At 47.0% G+C, this 19,760-nt stretch overlaps 1 protein-coding gene across 4 annotated transcripts in view; it reads right to left on the bottom strand.

Annotated features, from left to right (window-relative positions):
• Positions 1–8,754: 8,754 nt before the first annotated feature.
• fat3a (FAT atypical cadherin 3a) overlaps positions 8,755–19,760 on the bottom strand; it is a 148,840-nt gene continuing 137,834 nt past the window's right edge. For 2 of the 4 annotated variants that reach the window (XM_060076340.1, XM_060076339.1), the window contains 6 exons: positions 19,759–19,760; positions 17,801–18,540; positions 16,217–16,330; positions 15,214–15,273; positions 13,227–13,262; positions 8,755–11,679 (listed from right to left, as the gene is read on the bottom strand). The exon at positions 19,759–19,760 is cut by the window's right edge and continues 152 nt beyond it. In XM_060076340.1, coding sequence (XP_059932323.1) covers positions 10,934–11,679; positions 13,227–13,262; positions 15,214–15,273; positions 16,217–16,330; positions 17,801–18,540; positions 19,759–19,760 — 1,698 coding nt within the window. In that variant the 3' untranslated portion in view covers positions 8,755–10,933. The remainder of the gene's footprint in view (positions 11,680–13,226; positions 13,263–15,213; positions 15,274–16,216; positions 16,331–17,800; positions 18,541–19,758) is intronic. The other 2 variants (XM_060076342.1, XM_060076341.1) reach the window with 1 other exon arrangement.

Consider the following 19,760-nt stretch of genomic DNA (forward strand, 5'->3'; position numbering starts at 1 on the left):
AGATTACAACACGAACCACAATGGTTTACATTTTAGATGACCCTGAAGGAGAGCAGGATGACAAGAACATACACGGAATAGTAAACAAAACCTAAGTTAATAAAGAAAAACGTAACAACATGTAGATTTTCCATCACGGTTTTTACATAGTCAAAGATGCCGTCATATGCACGCCGTTTTCGCAGCACGGTCCGCGCGTTTACACTGCCCGAGGTAAATTGCCTGCTTGAGGTAGCACCCCAATTTACCCTCCCGGACCCTACACACATTTGCGGTTTATTGGGTTTCTTGGATAGAGGTGGGGCTTGGATAGAGGTGTTGCTGCGCTGTCTCTACAGAGACAGCGCATTAAACAAAGACCTTGAAAGATGGTGTGATCTACGAGAGAGACGCAGAGGTACTTTCCTTACGAGGCTTTTGTCAGGATAAAGGTGTTCAGCAAAATAAAGAATACCGTAGGTTGCCGTGTTTGCACTTGTAAATAGTTAATCGCATTTGTGGCCTGCACTCAACTCATTCTTGCATGCGGGTATCTTCATTCATAAATAATAAATTCGCAAATTATTCTAAAGAGCCTAAAAGAGGACTCTGTGCGCAGCCTCGCCTTCTCCAACCAAGAAAGCCCGCGCTGTGACGAACGGGGGATTTGACCCCCTCGGTTTTACACAGGAAACTTGAGATAAGACGGTAAAATCGCCGGGCGTGCCAATCTGCGACCGAACCTGCTTGGCAGTTTAAAAAGGCCTATACATCATCCCACCCAACCAGATAGGCAGGATAGACCAAGCTCTCCTAATCGGGTCAGCAATAGCCGTGTGTTAATGCCCAGCCTCTGCGTTTGAATAATAATGAATTAATGGAATGTTGCATTTTCAACGGGTACACCAAAGATGATATTATGAATCATACAGACTGCGTCTGACGTCTCTGGTACTTCCACAACAGTAGTAAAGACTCGTAGTGGGGGTTATCTCGGCCATGGTTGAGAAGTATTGGGGGAAAGGAACTTTGGCGTTGACTCTCTGAAGTCCATATTGAACCGCGACATGGAGGAGAAAGGGATTGTCCCGTACTCGGACTGCCGGAAAAAGGGACTGTACTCCCGGAGCTGAGCTGCCGGGCTGCCGCAGAGCTCCCCCCCGGCGGAGCTGCTCGTCCGCTGGTCCACAAAATCTTAGCTATTCTCTGATTGGACGGGGCTGGGGAAGTGGGATGTAATATTAAAATGTGCGCCCTTCCTACGTAGGAGGGGGCGCCGAAACTGACTCGCTCGTTTGGTAACTGTAGGCGGGGTACTTTCAGAAATGCATATCTCACTCAAGAAGTCATATACAGACTTTTTTCAAATTTGTCTGCGTGTGGGAGCACCAGAGACCCAAAACAGCACCACAAATCCCAGGAAAAGGGTTGTTTTCATAATATGTCCCCTTTAAGTTAAATTTGTTGGAGCTTCTATTATATGATTTACGGTAGCAGGTAATCGACCTGTGTGGACTTCCTGCATAGGATTATGGGGCTGGATCTTGCATCCGGCGCAATTGAGTTTCTACACTGACGCATGTGTCGTTGCTAGTTTGCAACTGGCGCAGAGCGTACTTTTACCTCCTCTGCCACGCATCGGTAAATTAGGGAATGATCTTGCGCCCCAAGGGGCGGTTCGGCGAAAGGAGGAGGCTTGTTCTGGCGCAAACGTTCCCTGGTGCTATTTTGCAGTTTTAGAAAAAAATTACGTCACAAACCAGGAAATACCTGGTTTAAATTCAGTGGCGTGTTGTTCAGATGCTATTTTAAGGGCGCATGCATAATGTTGCTTGTGTACCTTGCGTATACACTTTACTTCTCTCATCTACCTAGCCACACATTCTTGGTAAATTATTTGGGAAAGAACAGCTGATACAGCGGTAATAAGTTGTACTTTTAAATCAATGCATCTGCAAACACCGTACAGCAAACACATATTTTCACAGACATCGTGTACAAGCCCATAACTTTTAGGATTGATGATTATTTGATCGTGAGAAAATATTGTTTTACCGCGAGTGAGTGTTAAAAAGAATGAATGAATGTGGGCGCACGTAAAATAAGATCTCGTAATTATGAGATAAGGATCTCGTAATTACGAGATAAGATACCATATATTTACGACATAAGGATCTTGTTTACGAGAAAAGGATCACGCCTCTCATTCATCAATAACGTTGCTGGCTAGCTGCAGGCCGGCATAAATTACGCTATCTGACGCTATCGTACACATGCATATTAGGAACACAAGTCGATAACGATAATGCATACAATACTGGTAAGAAACGATGTTTGTTAATGTATTGCGTATATCATTAAATAGAACAACAGTTATCGCATATCATATGTGTGTTAAGTTTTCTTTGCCGAAATTTATTTGAGGACTGAAGTTGTGGAAGAAAACGCTATTCCATGTGTGAATCAGGCCATATTATTTGAGCCATTTGAAGTTCGAAATTCATGTGGTCATGCATCTGTCTCATCGGAGACTGCAAACGCGCTGTTAAAATATCAACTCGTCAGATTCAAATGCGCTCATGGCTCTTAAAGGGGATGGGAGATGGCACACTCATTGGTTTATTGCACGTTACGCCCAAACCACACCTATGGGTAATCAGGCTACTTCAGACCAACCCTTTTTAGATTTGTGCCGGGCGCAAGAATAATTTATGCGGCAGTAAAATAGCAACATCGCCATAGAACCGCCCACAAAGCTACTTGCGCTTGGTGCTTCTCACTAGCGTTTCAGACCCTTAAAGGCACCCAGTGCAACTTTCGAGGCTTAAAAATAATAGTCTTTTTTACACGTAGTAAGTTTCAATAACTCCATACCATTACATACCGACATTTAAGCAGCAAAGATGAGACGTCGTTGTGTGGTGAGAACTGATACAAAATCGATAACAACAACAATGCCGCCATTTTCTTTATTTTTTGTAACCTACAATAAATAAAGCAGGCTTCCAGTCAATGGAAAAATGGCATCTCCCCACCGGCGATTGTTGTTGTTTACGATTTTCTATCAGTTCTCACCACACAACGACGTCTCATCTTTGCTCCTTGAATGTCGATATGTAATGGTATGGAGTTATTGAAACTTACTACGTGTAAAAAAGACTAGAAATTGAATGTTTATTTTTCATTGAATGTTTACATAAAGTTGCACTGGGTGCCTTTAAAATAGGGCCCATGGTTTCCTTATTTCACTTAGACACAATCAACAGCCATAGTGCAAAAGTACGATAGTACTACCTTTAATTAAACAAAATATATTTATCCAAATCTCCTTGTGCATATCCTTGAATCATCGAGGAGAATCTTAGCCTGACATCGGCAGACCAATTTGCAAAAGCATATTAGTCTGGAAGCTCTCAATACATTGTTTGATTTCCAAGGGACCTTGATGGGTGCAGACCTAAATGCCATTAATAAACCTTCAACAAATCAGAGCAACGAAACGTGTGGCACTTCAGTGGCAGCCGTCCATAGGTCGCTCCTCTGAACCTCTGTGTCATCGCATCGAACCTGCCAAAAATTAGATCAACGGTTGTGTTTGGTCCGACACGGGCCAGGCCTGCTGGCAATCTGTCTGAAAGGGAGGGGTGCCAGTCACATATGCCAGGGCAAATAGCTTCACATATTTGTCTGTTTCCAGGCTAGAATAATCTATTATTCTGCATTAAAACAGAATCAAACTCTCTGACCCCACGTTTAAGATTTTTTTCTCCTTTTTTTTTCTTTTTCTAGGGCACGCGATTGGCTGATATGGTTACCCGGTAATCATATCAGCCAATGCGTTCAACCAGAGGGAGGCATCTACAATGCAAACCAAGTGACGTTGGGGTTTGCTTCTCCATTATGGAGTTAACAAGCGTTTGAGTGCGGTCAGTAGAGCAGCTCTATTTCATGCAGATCTAGTCCCTTGACTCCTCTCTGTTTCGGAGGGACCGAGGGGGGGGTGCTAATAAAGAGAGAGTGAGTGGTGGCGGAGCATGTCCCTCTTCTCGCGAAAGAGGCGCAGGCCGGCTCTGCCCCCAGACAAGGGAAGCAGAGAGCGTGCCGGTCATCAGCCTTCACCGCCGAACAGGAAGGTCACTCTGACCCTGAAAAGGGCCAGAACTCTGTGGCTAAATAGAGGCTCATAAGCTCTCAGCACTGAGAGAAAAGGGAGCACCGATGCCATTCGAAGAGCCTTGTATACAGGGGAAAGTGGGCGGGGACCACGCCGACGGCTGCGTCATGGAGATTACCATGCTTGCGTGCAGTCAGAATAAGTCAGAGCCTCAACGGCGTAGCCAACATGAAGTGGAACTTGTCTGCGAGTCAAAGATATTTGCAACATAAATAACTTCATTCCCCGCCCTCCCTAAAATCAGAAACACTTGTGGTCCTTCAGGTCATGTTGTTAACATAATGTGGCAAATGTTTTTTTCTTCAGGGTCATGACAACCCGACTGTCAAATCCAAAGCTTTGCATGGATAGCTAATGAAGAACTTCCTCGCCAATATTCATGAAGTCATCTGTTGTTTTTAATGAATGAATCAAAATGATAGCATTCACAGAAATGCTCCTTCTAAGGGCCAACATTCGGAGCCTCTAATTTGTGTAGAAGGATATGCTTTGCTGTTAAGATGATGGCTTATTTGCTGGTAAATCACTTTCATTGCTTCATTACAAATGCATGGTTTATTTACAGCGGGGTAAAACATTTGCATCGGATTAACCTTGTCACCACCCTTGACAGCACAGTGTGTGAGCATGCTTGTGTGTTGGTGCTTCTGTGTTCGTGTGTGTACGTGTGTGTATGGGCATCTGCGCGGATGCATGCTCGCGCATATGTGTGTAAACCCATGAGTGCGCATGTATGTTCCCTGCACAGTTTATGGTGACCCTCTCGAAAGAGGAGAACGGTGGTGATGTTTAGTGACAGACGCTGAATCCACCATGTTAACCTCTAAATGCCACGACATGCTAGCTGCATAAATCAGGGGAGGACAAACAGTCCCAGGGAAACACAGGACCTTCTGCGGATGTGTTATTTGCCCACATATTAAAAACGACGGGCCTCCATTCCTACGGTGGAGGAGGATGAAGGATTGGGTGTAGTGGGAGACCTCTGTACAGACCTCTGCCAGAGCCCAACTTTGTGTTCAACAGACTGATTAATGCGGATGTCCTTTTGTTTTTGTCTGAAGTTTTCCAGAACACCAACGAAAACAAAATAAGTAACAAAATGAAATGGTTGTTGGGGGTATCACTTAACTCCTCTTGCCTGGCACGTTGCCTAGCAACACCATGGCTATGTCTTCTCAGAAAAAAAAAAAAGGGAGTTGCTTCTCTTTCCCCTCCCTGGCAACGAGATGGTGGACTGAACCCTTATTGGCAAATCTAATTATTATTATTGTCTGTCACAAGAAGCACCTGGCTCGTCGGATGACAGAGGGGTACTGCCTCCACCCTCACCCCCTCCACCCCTGGGTGTGAGAGATTAAATAACTAGACTAGGCTAACGATGCAGCCAATTCCACCTCAGTTTTGTTAAGGAACACTTAGAGCAACTGAAAGTGCCTTATATAGGTGACGTTACCCACCGCAACTCACTCCAATAGGGAAGTATGAAAGTGAAGGGTAAAAAAAACCAAAACAGAGTCAATCTTTTTATTTGCGAGGCAACGAATGCAGAAAGAAAAGGAAAAAAAGGAAAAATGACACAAAGGATAATTGCCTTTGCACTTATTGCTTCACGCACACTGTTGTTGTGTTGTTGTTCTTTTGTGCTGGTGTGTTTGTGTTTGATAAAGGAAAAACAAAATAAATGAGGCAATGTTGTAATTTTACAGAAAGTGCACAGACTCTAGTTTACGGACACAGACAGCGGGCATGACACCTGTGTGGGAACCTGTGTGTCGCCCCTGCAGTCATCACCAGACAATCAGAGCCCCGGATCTGCTACTTTGTCATCATCTCCACCTCGTACACCTCGAGCACATGCTCATTCAGGCGGACTCAGGTGCTTTGTCAGCCGCAGTTATATCAAATGCGCTTCTCCCTACAAACACACACACACACAACCTCCAACGATAACTAAAGACCTGTTCCGACGGCGGAAACCTCACTCCCCGAAGGCACAGATACCAGCACTCTGTATTACCTAAAAAGGCATGAAAGCGGATGAACTGTGCTGTTTTTTTCTATATCGGTTGAATGACATATCTTATTACAGGCGAGAGAGGGAGATGGGGAGAGGGAAAGACAGAGAGAGAGTGAGGGTGAGAGTGAGAGAGAGGGTGAGGGAGAGAGAGAGCGAGAGAGATGGAGAGAATGGGAAAGTGAGAGATGTGCGAACGTGAAGATGAGAGAGAGAGAGATAGAGCGAGAGAGAGAGAAAGAGAAAGAGATGGAGCGAGAGAGAAAAAAAACAGAGAGAGACATGGAGAGTGCAGAAAGTGTAAAGAAATCTATCAGCAGTAACACTGCTCACCACTGTAATAATGACAGCAGCAGGCGCTTGGCATGCCTTTTAATGCGGCCCTAATTAATTGAATCTTACTTTAAATGTCAAGGAGATTTTCTGCCATCTGCAAGACACGCTACACCCATGGTAGATTGAGCTCATTGACCTGCACACCATTACACACCTGACGTTGAGATTCACACCATCACAACACACACACACATAGATCAGTTGATGCCAAGGTCTGAGAGAGAGAGAGAGAGAGAGAGAGAGAGAGAGAGAGAGAGAGAGAGAGAGAGAGAGACTCCATAACAAGACTCTTGTCCAACCAACAGGCAGGCAAAACCAAATTATAAAAAAGGAATGGCATTCAGTGTTTGTAGACAAAAATCCTCATGCATCACACCAACCACCACTGACCATTGTTGGTCTGCCACTGGCCTTTATGTGTGTGTGTGTGTGTGTGCGTGCATGTGTGTGTGTGTGTGTGCATGCATGTGTATGTGTGTGCGTGCGTGTGTGTGTGTGTGTGTGTGCGTGCATGTGTGTGTGCGTGTGCGTGCATGTGTGTCTGTGTGTGTGTGTCTGTGGGAGAGGGTACTTCAAAAACACTACCAACCGCTGAGGCGGATTGACCCCTCCTAGTGGGGAGGGGATCCTGCTGAGGCACAGGTCTTTTGGTTTCAGTGAAGTCTTTTTAGAGAAACAGTATCCATGAAAAGCACGGGAAATTTAACTCTGGGAATTGTTTGGCAGATGCAAGGCTTAAAGCGTAATAACAAAAAGAATAGCCACAATGGAGTTTGTCAGTGATATTTATTTGGCAGAACTTGTTGTTCCCCAAGAAAAACCTCTTGGTTCAACACAAGGCGTGTTTTGTAGGTTAATGTCTCTCTGATAGGAGAAACGTTCCTCCCCTAAACCTATCATCCGCTACAGATTACTTTACAGTGAAGCATCCCCTGTCTTAACACCTCCAATGTATTTAACTCAACGATCCTGTAACTCTGTGGCTATAAACTGCATCCCCCCATCATACCCCGGGCCAAGTTCTGGTCGGGGGCTTAGTGGTGCTGCTTCAGGCTGAAACCCCAGTCAGAAACCCAACTACGGACAGAAGAAGCCAAGAAATACCATCAATTTAAAATAAAGTGACGGCAAGTATTGTTTTTCAAGATTCCTTAATGTTATAGGTCGTACTTTAAATAGTGAGTGTTACAACGCATTGCTTAAAGCGAGCATGTGACTGAATCATTCTTTAAGGCGAGAAAGGTGTGTGTGTCCATATTGGGACAGAAAATGAAATGGGATCAGGACAAAAAAACAAACAACGTTCCCGAGTACATTTGCGTCTAAAGCTTATGGTACGTGATACTCTGTAGCAATCAGGAATGCTTTGACAACAGCAGCTGCCGTACACACACACACACGCATGGACGCAAGCATGTACAAACACACACACACACACACACACACACACACTGACTGAGCATCACTGGAATCCATAGCATATACATCATATGTCACGACTCAAACCCTGAATGCTCGATTGCACCACAAGACATGCATACACACAGACAGCATCCCCATGGATATGGACTGACACAATCATGCAACCATTCCACCCTACCAATAACCTTTCACTTGTGCTAATCCCATGTTGCAGCTCAAGAGGTCACCCAGCAATCTCTCCCGGGTTTTGCTGGGAACACAAAAAGGGTCTAAGGGTTTAATGTTATTGTGAAGTAGAGCTTCTCAAAGTTCTCACTGGATCCATGTTCATTGAAAGTGTTTGTTGATTGCAATTGACGGAGAGAAGCTCCATCTTGTCTTTTGGTCAATAAGTCAACTGCGCAGGTTTCAATGCTAGATTTCACCTATCAGCGTTTCACCCTCAGCTGCACCGCTCAGAAGGAATTTGAAGGCCACCGACATGTTTATTGGACTTCGGATGAGTTTCTTTATCATAATAACTTCAAGACTTCCCTTTCAAGGTTTCCAATGGTTTATGGAGACATGCGCTCAAGGGAACTCCACTGCTATTTTTCCATGTAGGGCAATATTGGAACATTACAGATTTATTTTTTTTATCTTCCATAAATCCAAACACATATGCATAATAGCGTTCATTGTGGTGGAGTTTCTAGGCCGTTTGCATTTCCCAGCACTAAGCCACAAAAGCCACGGGACATCTTTAGTAGTCCCCGACAATGAGTTTTAAAGCCATACCTCTTAAATGGTTTAGTTTCTGCAATGAAATATTTGAAAACACTGCAGGTTGATCAATAACATTTTATTTTTCTGCACTGGATAAAAAAAAATCGGTTAAAAAAGCACTCTTGTTGCACACTCAATTGCTGCAGTTAGAAGAGGCAAATTCTTAACACTGCCCAACGTCTCTTAAAATAAAATGGACCCAGATTTACATATACTCTTAAGTAAACACATTTCAAATAAACAGAGCGAAACAAAATGAATACCCCTTATTTCTTCAAAAATGTTCTAACGAAACAAGACATGAAAACAAAACAAAAGAAAGAAACAGAAAACAATTGCTGGGAGTTGAATGCAGGTTTTGTGCATTTGCAATTTTGTGCAAAACCTGTGTGTCCCATTGAAACTGGATAAAGTAACGGGAAATCGCTGAGAGCAAGTGTTGATGGATAGAATCAAGCAGATGTTGAAAGACAGACTTTGTTCCAGAGGGAAAGGACATGAGCGACAGGACAGAAGATTGATGCGTTATGTCCTCTTGTTGTTCGTCAACAGTCCCAACCGTCACAATGAAAGGCTATATATAATGAATAAAAAGACAAACATCCGAAAAGCAATTCTCCGGGTCGGTATTCTCTTGTATCTACAACAATAACAAACAAACCCCCAAAAAATACAACACATGGATTGGCATTTGGAACAACCTAGCTATGTACACTGTACACAAATATTCAAACTTACATCAAACGTACATGTTTTACAAACGGGACACAAAAAAATTAAACTCAAATATAAATCATCATCCTTTTGTTTTCCTGATTATGAACAAAACGACTGATCCATCACACGTGTGAAGATGCAACTGAACGGTGAGACTCTGGAATGTGATGCTGTCCCAGGCCTCTCTCAGCCAGCAGGACCATGATGCCCGCCCAGACACTAAAACACGGGCTTATAAACTGTTGGAACATGACAAAATGATTAATATTCGGCAGATTATCCTGGAGAAAAGAGTTTTACACTTGAAGGCCTTGTGTTCATTAAAGTGCCATTCAAAAGCAAGAAGACATGACTTCACAGGGTCCTGCAGGACTACAATAACATGGCACGTTTCATTAAAAGACACGTACAAAATTCAGGGCATCTTCAAAAGACTAGTGCAAGAAAAAAAAAAAAACGACAACGACGCAACTTCACAGAGTTAAAGCAAAACGTAAGGGTTGGCAAGAAAAAAAAGAAAAGACGAGAAGAGAGTTGGCAGGTCAATGGAGAGGGAAACGGACGGGGCCGGGGCTTTCCAACCTCGTGGCCTTTTGGCCTGGCTGGGTGGGAAAAGCACATTCCACATCAAACGGCATTCCCAATGTGTGGATCCAACGTAGTTCTTAAAATTGTAAATATTTTTTTCAACCTCAGCACTAAATGTGGTCGCACTATATTACAAAGTCTATACACGATTCTCAAGAGAGAAATCAAGGAAATGGGAAATAGTTTGTTGTTTCGTTTAAGCAGCGGTCCTATTGTGGCGGTGTAGACGAGGACCCGCGGATTTTGTTGGGGATTCTTAACTCCAGTATCGGCCTTGAATTAATTGCTTTTTTATAATTTCATTTGCCTGAAGTAGGCTGTCGCTGTGCTCACTTCCACAATCACACACGGTTGTTCCCCTTTTTTCTAACATTCTTCACTTTCTTCCCTTCACTGATTACATTCTCCGCCGTAACACCTCACTTTTTAACCAATCGTATTTTTCGGTTGGTTAGTCCTTCTTTTCACATTCTCTGACTGATTTAGCATACACTTGCGTGGCGTATCTAGAAAGAACTCTGCTTCCCCACTTTGAAAATAGGAAGGACACTTCTTAGTGCTCAAGGTGTTAATTCAATTAACCTCCTTTTCGGGTCTCACTGGAATATAAGGATAGTGCTCTAAAAGAGATGAACAAAACAACAACAACAACAAAACAGAGCTCTGGAGATCAGTCTTCGTACAAAATTCTGGCCCCAAAATGCATTTATTTTGAACGGTTGAATTTAAAAACAAAGCGAACGCCTCGACACTTCCAGACCTCCCTCTCTGTGTGTGGAACTCTATTGCTAACATGAGCCTAAGGTAATCCTTTAGAATGACCCTTTTGACCTTGTTGTACTCGTTCTCTTACTCCGCCAACCCTCGTCCACCTCTCAAGCCCCGGTGTCCAGCCCTCGTCTGGCCGGACCGGCATCCCTCCGTACCGGCGCCCGTCACACCTCCGTCTGCTGCTGCGAGTCGATGATGACGGTCACGCCGCGGCGCAGCTCGTCCATACTGTCAAAGTCGCTGTTGCCCGCCTCGGACTCGTCGAAGCCCAGCGGCGCCGACAGGTCTGAGGCCGTGGACGCCGCGCCCACCGACAGCCGCCCGGCGCCGCCCAGCGACGCCGTGTCGTCGGTGTCCCCGCTCCCGGGCGTGACGCCGCCCATGGGGAAGGGGCTGCTGAGGCGGTGGTGGGCCGCCTCGCCCAGGGGCAGCTGGTGCGGCGGCAGGTACTGGCTGGGGTGGAAGTGCGGCCGGGCCTCGGCGCTGTGACTGTTGCTGTGGCTGACGCTGCTCAGCGTGCTGTCCTTGGAGGCGGGCAGCGCGCCGTCGCTCGGCGACGTCCCGTCGTAGCTCCCGGGGTAGTCCTCTCCGGGCGCGGCCGCGCGGGGCAGCGGGGGGGGCAGCTGGTCCTGGCAGAGGAACTGGTCCTCGCCGGGCGGTGGGTAGTCGCTGTCGATGTCGTAGCCCCCCAGGTAGTAGTCAGACTCCAGCTCCCGGGTGCTGCCCATGCCGCCGCCGCCGCCGCCGCAACCGCCACCGCCACCGCCACCGCCAGGGCCCAGGCGGGGGTTGGAGGCGGAGCGGCCGTTGGCCCCCAGGCCGGCCGGACCCCCGGCCTCGTAGCCCGGGACCTCCTCGATGTTGGGCAGCCTGGTGCTGGGCATCCAGTCCGAGGTGTCCCAGTGGTAAGCTGAGGCAGAGGACAGGCAGTGTGAGTACATCAGCTTAAGGAGAACTCTTAACCAACGCACACGGATACAAACATAAAGCACTTCACAAAGGCCGATCACAAGTGTAGCTCCTGAAGAGCACTAACCACTCCACCGCATTGGAGGGTTTTCTGCCTAGAGATTAAAATCCATGAGCGGTTTAGTTCAACTGTGAAGTTGGCTCGTCACGGGCTGTTGAAGTTCTTTCATGGGAAAATGTATGAAGAATTTTTTTTTATCGTAAAATGCTTTTGATGAAGAAATCATAGATAGTTGAATTTACAGAATGATTGGCGATAGCATGATTCGATTTCAACCGTTCAGGTGGCTTATAATCTCTGGATTGCAGAAAAACCGCCAAACATAGTGTTTAGCGTGTGGCTGCTCTTTGAAAGCATCCATGTGGAAAGGCTTCATACAAGGAGAGAGGGGCATGTGACGTGTTATTAGGCATGCTCTGTCGCTCATCCACAAGAGATGATGAGGGAGAAGGGCACAGGGGAAGCAACCTGGGTGGGAGAAATACAAGTTAGGACACATCACATGCTGCACACAGAGGGGGGGAGTTGGTTACAGCATGCTGAGCTTCATTGTGAGTCGGGGGGAGGGAGGGGGGGTTAAGTCAAGCAATGTCGAGGTGGGGCCTCAAGAACACTGAACACCCTGAACCACAACACGTTCAGTCACAGTTCTTCTAGCAACAAATAATACAAATGCAAAAAAAGAAAAGAAAAGAAGAAAAGCAAACAAAATGAGTGGAAAGCACAAAATTGCAAATGAATTAAAACAACCAATGAAACAAAGAGTATTCATGCGGGCGCACAGAAGAGGGGGAACGGGCTGGCTCTTCAGGACAAGCGTCGGCCAACCGCCGTCCCGTCGTGAGAACACAGCCAGACAGACAGCCACTGACACAACGGTGCCGAGACCGGACCAGGACCTCAACCACATTACGACAAATAAAGCGCTTCAACACAACCATGACAACAACGTGACAGCAGTGCACTGTGGTTGCCTGGTGTTGGAGGGGAGTAGGAAGGTGCCATTCGTCAACACGACACAGCCGCCGGGTAAAGAGATGGGTGTTGAGAACCGAGCGAGAGAGAGGGCAAGCGAGAGAGAGAGCGAGAGAGAGCACGGGTAAGGGCGAGAGAGAGAGAGCGAGAGCGAGAGAGAATGGCGGGATGGAGTAGCGGTGATAATAAATGTCTTTCATTGGGCTACCTCGGCCACGCACGCACACATGAACACATACAAACACACACACACACACACACAAACACACATCCTCGATTGCCACTGGCAATAGGACTGAATAGGATGTCAGGGTCACTCAAAACACCAACACACCACACTAACACACACACACACACCGAAAGGGGAGGGGAGTGTGGTGAGGATTGATGGGACCGTGCAGATGAAGGGAATAAATGGAGAGCATGAGGAAAGGAGGAAGGAGGGAAGGGAGAAACAGACAGGCACACAGACGGAGGGAAACTGTACAGTTGAGAGAGAGAGAGACAGTCACCTCTGTTGTAGCTTTGACCTTGATCCATGACCGACACTGTCAGGTGGGAGCGAAGCGCGAGAGAGAGAAAGAGAAAGAGAAAGAGAAAGAGAAAGAGAAAGAGAGAGAGAGAGAGAGAGAGAGAGAGAGAGAGAGAGAGAGAGAGAGAGAGAGAGAGAGAGAGAGAGTGAGAGTGAGAGAGTGTCAGAGAGAGAGAGAGGGAGCACGCGTTAGCTTCTCTGCCTGTCTGGCTAAATATCACTTTATATGCTTGTTCTATTTTTAGTCTAATGGGCCTCGAGTGCCCGCTTATCGGGGCTGGAGAAGCGATGGTTTAAGCCGGGGTCAACAGCCGAAACCTCCACCCACCTAGGAATGTCCGTTACAAACCTTTAAGGAAACACATCCCTCCCTTTTTTTCGGCGAAATGGAGAATTATTTTCTATTGATTCCTCGATGTTAGCCCTGATCCTACCCAACCATCCACAGCCCACCCAATATGCGAGCGTGGGGTGGTACGTGACTGTGTTTGAGACGGCAGCCTGCATGTTTGCCTGTGTGTGTGTGTGTGTGTGTGTGTGTGTGTGTTTGTGTGCATGTGTGGGGGTGTGAAGTGGCACAACAACACTGCATTCGCTGTGCACCTGCATGGCAGCGATCACACCACATCTCCATGGGTGCTGATCACCCGCTAAGCATGACGCCGCCCCCATATGTCTCCCTCCCCCCTGTCTGCGGAATGTAAATGAGAATGAGAAGGGGAGAGAGACGCCGAGGGAGAGAGGATGAAAGGCTTGTCAGGTGTCTGCCTCCAGTGAGTACACGTGGGCCTTGAACAAAACATGCGCCACGTCAACTAGAATACAAAGGCAGAGATAATTTGGGGTTGGCGGGAGAAGACGTTGTTTGCTCGCTGATTGTGTGCATTGGACGCCGTCACGCCGGTGAAGGTATTCCCGCCACAAACAGTCCCGTCCTGATTTTGCCAAGTGGTTCTTATGCTGAGACCAATACTTTGTATGATAGCCCTGGGCCGACTCGCTGGGCTGATTAAGTATGGGCCGATATTCTGCTGCAGACCAGGAAACTTGTGAAGAATGCCCATGCCCTTGTTACATATACCTGAACTTAATCATTTCCAAATGTATTAATTTAAATACACCGGAACTCAAACCTTATACCTTTACTTAACCATTTCAAACATCCTACCTTCAATTGAAAAGTGTAACTATAAATGGAAACCATTGTTAACATGATTTTCGTCATCCCACTACTGCTAAATTTAGTCAGAAGATCACGATTACCTAATTGTTAAGTTTGACTGGTATTTGACTCACAAAAGGCCAGTGGCTTCACCACTGGTGCAAAGTAACCAGCCAAAGGCCTGAGTGATATGCTCACAAGAAATGCTAGCATGATACATTTTTATTGAAAAGATTAATTAATTAACCTAATTAACTTTTTTCAAGTTTCCATTTTTTTCGCACTCAGGAATATTGTGATGCCTGCGTGGATTGGAACAGAACATAAAAAAGGAACAAAAGTGTCTAATAAAAGCGCCTCTTTAACCGCAAAATCGTGCTTTCACCACACCCCCACACTCCCCGTAGCTGCTCAGCCATCACAAGTGTCACATCATATTCAGCCAACGATCGTAGCTCCACCCTCCGGGGAGACATTTAGCGAGGCGAGACAATTTGGTAGCGACAACGCCACCACCGAGACCAAAGAAGATGTCACTGAGTTGGATGACATCCCGGACGTTCATTGGCCAAGACGGGCGTCAATGGAGGGCCATCAAAAAGAAGAAAAAACCTTGGCCTCAGCACAAAAACCACAAGAGCAGGAAGTGTGTGTCGTGTGTACGGAACTCATTCCATTTGTGTCTGTTTTGCCGAGAGAGCGCTGCGATTACGAGTGAGAGTCAAAGGGACAGAGGGAGCGTGAGGAGAGAGATGGAGGGGAGATGGAGGAGAGTGTGGAGGTCAGAGCGATGAGACATGGGTACCTTCATTTTCGATTGTGTCGACTGCGTCATTGACCAGTCGAATGACCGTCACTATGGAGGCTTGAGAAGGAGGGAGGGGGTAGGAGAGGGGGAGGAGGAGACAGTCATTTAAAAACACAGTCCAAGGAGAAGAAGGTTTGAGTGCTCCATACGGTGCCGATCTTCTCCCGCCGCTGCGGGCCAGTTTGCCCTGCTTCTTTGTGGCAGAAATTGTTTTCAGAAATGACAGCAATCGATCGAGATTCCTCCACACACAGGATGGCTTGTGTTATGACAAGAAGTACATTAATCAATGGCAATAATTAAAAAATGTATATATTTATTTTCATTTCATTCTATCTTTTGAAGTGCTAAATATTGTTTCCTGCTATGTTTTTTAACACATTTCCAATCTTGACCAATTACAGTTTAAGCATATTTTATAATGCGCATCCTTCACGGTAATGGTTAAAAACAAGTTTCCAATAATGATATTGTGGCAATCCTGACAGATTAGTTGATATCGTAAATATATTGAAAAGCAAAATAAATACAAATCTAACCATTCGCAACACATTGGAACTGAATGGGAAACAAATTATGCAACTCTGCTTGTGGTCCAACACTACACCAGAAACCAGGAAATTGAAGGCAAAAAGCCACAACCACAACAACGGTGACAGCACTTCATCACAAACCACAAAAAGGACCTTTGCATGAACATAAAGAATAACAAAAAGTGATTGATCTTATTCATGTAAAATGATAAACAAAGAGGCAAAAAAATTAAAAAGCAAACGATACGAACACAAAGTTAACTGAAAAACAGTTTAAGCCAAACCTGCAACGAAAAACAGATCAAAGCCTACAATATCGAGACAACCCGCTGGCTCAGAACATAATGGCAGACACAATGAATCACAGAGAAGCATTTGCATTGTCGGTTCTGTCTGGGTCGTTTAAGCGGTGAATGGGAGCGATTCAAGGTCAAACGGGGATGGGACTCTTTCGTGCACTCTCTTACCGTTGTCATCGCAGGAGTCTGACTGGAAGGAGCTCAGGGACTGCACCTCTGAGTTGCTGCCCTTGTTGCTGCCTGAGAAACACGTGACCTCCTCGGCCATGTCCACCATCTTACCTGTCAGAGGTGAGAGCGTAAAGAGGGAGGTCAGAGACACAGTGCTTCATTGAAGGGGGGTAATGGCTGCTGTCACATTTGCTCCGCTCAAGCACTAAAAGTACACTAAGGCAATACAAATGGGGCAAAATGTTCTTGTGAACTAAAAAGAAACACAAGATGTCTACGCAAACAAACACACATACTCACACATACACATAGACACACACACACAAACACACACACACTTGTTGTGAAAGTGGGCATTCAGTGCGGGTTAGAGTGTGCAGTTGGTAGAAGTGAAGTGCGCTCTCTGCGTCCTTGCCCCCCCCCCACATTAAGCTCGCAGTGCATTACTGACTAAAGATTGACGGCACAAAGAAACCAAGCAGACAACAAGTGGCTATGCACACGTCACGTCTGCCATTGCTCAACGGCGGCTCATTAAACGTGAGCACCAGGGAGGGGAGAGTGGGGGAGGGCCTTGGCGTAGCTGCCATGAATATGGATGTGCTGTGATGCACGAAAAAAACAAATGACTGCCACTCAGGAGTTCCTTGAAACCCAGTAAACACCAACGACCAACAACAAACTCCTGCGGAAAAACCAACGTGTCAGCGCGGCATAAAAATAAAACAAAAGACGCATTCGGGGAAAGTTGTGAAGGGCGTCGTGGATGAGAGGACGTTGACGGTGTGAAGTGAATGCGCACGGAAAATTAGTTCCATCAGGGCCATGTTTAGAGTCACTTAGAGGGTTTACAGCGACGCAGGTAAACACAAATAATGAGGCACAGATGGCCAGGATGGCTTTGGTGTCTGGGCACAGAATATATAAATGGGTTGTTTTTGTGTATTCTATACATAAACGTATATCGATGTGAAGTATATGAACCTCCTCACACCTCTTACACATCCGCTCGGAGAGAGGGAAAGCAAGGGAATGGACTGCACACACACACACACACACACACACACACACACACACACACACACACACACACACACACACACACACACACACACACACACACACAGATTGACACACTGACTGACACACACACACACACACACACACACACACACACACACACAGACTGACACACTGACTGACACACACACATACACACACACACACACACACACACACACACACACACACACACACACACACACACACACACACAGACTGACACACTGACTGACACACACACACACACACACACACACACACACACACACACACACACACACACACACACACACACACACACACACACAGACTGACACACTGACTGACACACACACACACACACACACACACACACACACACACACACACACACACAGACTGACACACAGACTGACACACTGACTGACACACACACACACACACACACACACACACACACACACACACACACACACACACACACACACACACACACACACACACACACACACACACACACCCGCACACACACACACCCACCCTCGTCGCTCTCCCAGGGGCTCTTGCGCAGCGAGTCGCAGTCGGACCGGCAGGGCGACACGGGCGGCAGGTTGGGCGCCACGCTGCACACCACCACGCCCCGCCGCATGCTGCCCGCCAGGATGCGCGGCGACTCGGGGTGGAAGGTGCTCATCTCCGTGTGCTCGTGCGCCCGCGCGTCCGCCGCCGCCGCCGCCGCCATCATCATCTTCCTGTCAAGCGTGGAGCGCCCCGGCTCCCCCTGGTAGCAGGGCGTGTACGCCATGGGCCGCACCGGCACCTGGGGGGGGCCCACGCCCCCCATGGCCATCACGGCCGCCGGCCCCAGCCCGGCCTCCGAGTACAGGTTGAGCGGGTCGCCGGGCGAGCAGCGCAGCGTCTCGAAGCGGGCGCCGTTGGCCTTGTGCAGCAGCGCGGCGGTGGCCGGGTCCTGCACCAGCGACAGGTCGCTGCGCGAGTAGTCCTTGTGGAAGACGCGCTTGCGGAAGGCCACGAAGAGCACCACCAGCGCCACGATGACCAGCAGCACGGCGGCAATGCCGATCAGCTCCTCCTTGCCCACCATGGCGTGGCCCGCCTGCATGTTGGGCACCACCACGGGCCGCAGGCCGCAGCGGGGGCCCACGAAGCCCGGCGCGCAGTCGCAGTAGAAGGAGCCGCGCGTGTTGACGCAGGCGCCGCCGTTCTCGCACTGGCCCTCTGGGTTGCCCCGCTCGCACTCGTTAACGTCCTCCTGGCACCTGCGGGGCGGGGGCGGGGGGGACACGGAAATGTTGGTGATGGATCGTGTCATTGAATACACATTTACAATAATGTGTGTTTAATCCACTACGTTTGTTTAGTTTCCCCTCTTGGTTTGATCCTGGAGCCCCGGTTTCTCTCCGGGATTTGACCTCAGGTAGAAACGACGTGTGTCTCGTTCATGACGCCGCGTCTAGACATGTCATCTACATAAAATACTAAAGAATAAAACCGTAAGGTAATCATCTTAGATTTACAGTTTGGAAAAATAGTGCAAAGTAATCCCTTGTTATTGCTCTAATTTTTTTTATAGATATTTTTTTTGATTTAGAGTGAGAAAAGTTTCTTAATTTCAGTGGAGGCCCCAACATTTCTCTAACCAGTAGCTGTCTCAGTCACAGCTCAGTGTCTCAGTAACTTTTTTTAACTTTGAAATTAAATATTTAAAGTGCTTTGATGATGGAATGCAAGCTGCTTGTGAATAATCTATAATATGTGCGTTCTTATTGTGTGCGTGCTTGTGTGCGCACATATGCCCTAGTTTAAATTATTCATCGTTCTCTTGATCCTTTCTCCCCGTTTTGAAGAGGATAAAGTTGATTATTTGGAGAACAAAAGGGCCCAGCCACTGATAAACAGCATGCCTGCGTAAAATAGAACCGGCTTTAGGATCTTTTTATTTAGGAATGCTATCTGGGGTAACCAAGCCAGCTGGTTCTTAAACGTAATCCTTTGCAGCCACCTTGTGTCCATGAATAGAAAGTGCAGACAGCTAAAAAGGATGTTTTTTAAAGTACACCACGTTATCACGTGTCCAACACAACGATGTGTTGCAGTTTGTAGGCCTTTTTGTGTTTTTTAAACCTACTTCTCGTTGAGCCCTGCTCTTTTGCATCTTTCTAAATACCCAGTGAGAAAAAGACTGCCCATCGATCTCCCTTTGTTTATCTGTCTGTGTCTATCAGATTCTGTGTTTGTCTGTCAGCCTTTCTGTCTGTTTGCAGACCGTGGAAAGAATAGGGGTTCTGAGGGTACATCCTCCTTAGGGGTACAGAGTTTACGTCCCCGGGGTAGGGGGGTATGTCCGCAGGGTATGGAGGATAGAGTCTCAGGAGTGGAGCGGGTATGTCCTCATTGGTATGGACGTTCCCAGGGGTACGAAGGGTACATTCTCAGGGGTATGAGGGTACATTCTCGGGGGTAAACCAAACACTTACGT

This window comes from Gadus macrocephalus, chromosome 16, assembly GCF_031168955.1.
Source record: "Gadus macrocephalus chromosome 16, ASM3116895v1".
NCBI classification, from domain to species: Eukaryota; Metazoa; Chordata; class Actinopteri; order Gadiformes; family Gadidae; genus Gadus; species Gadus macrocephalus.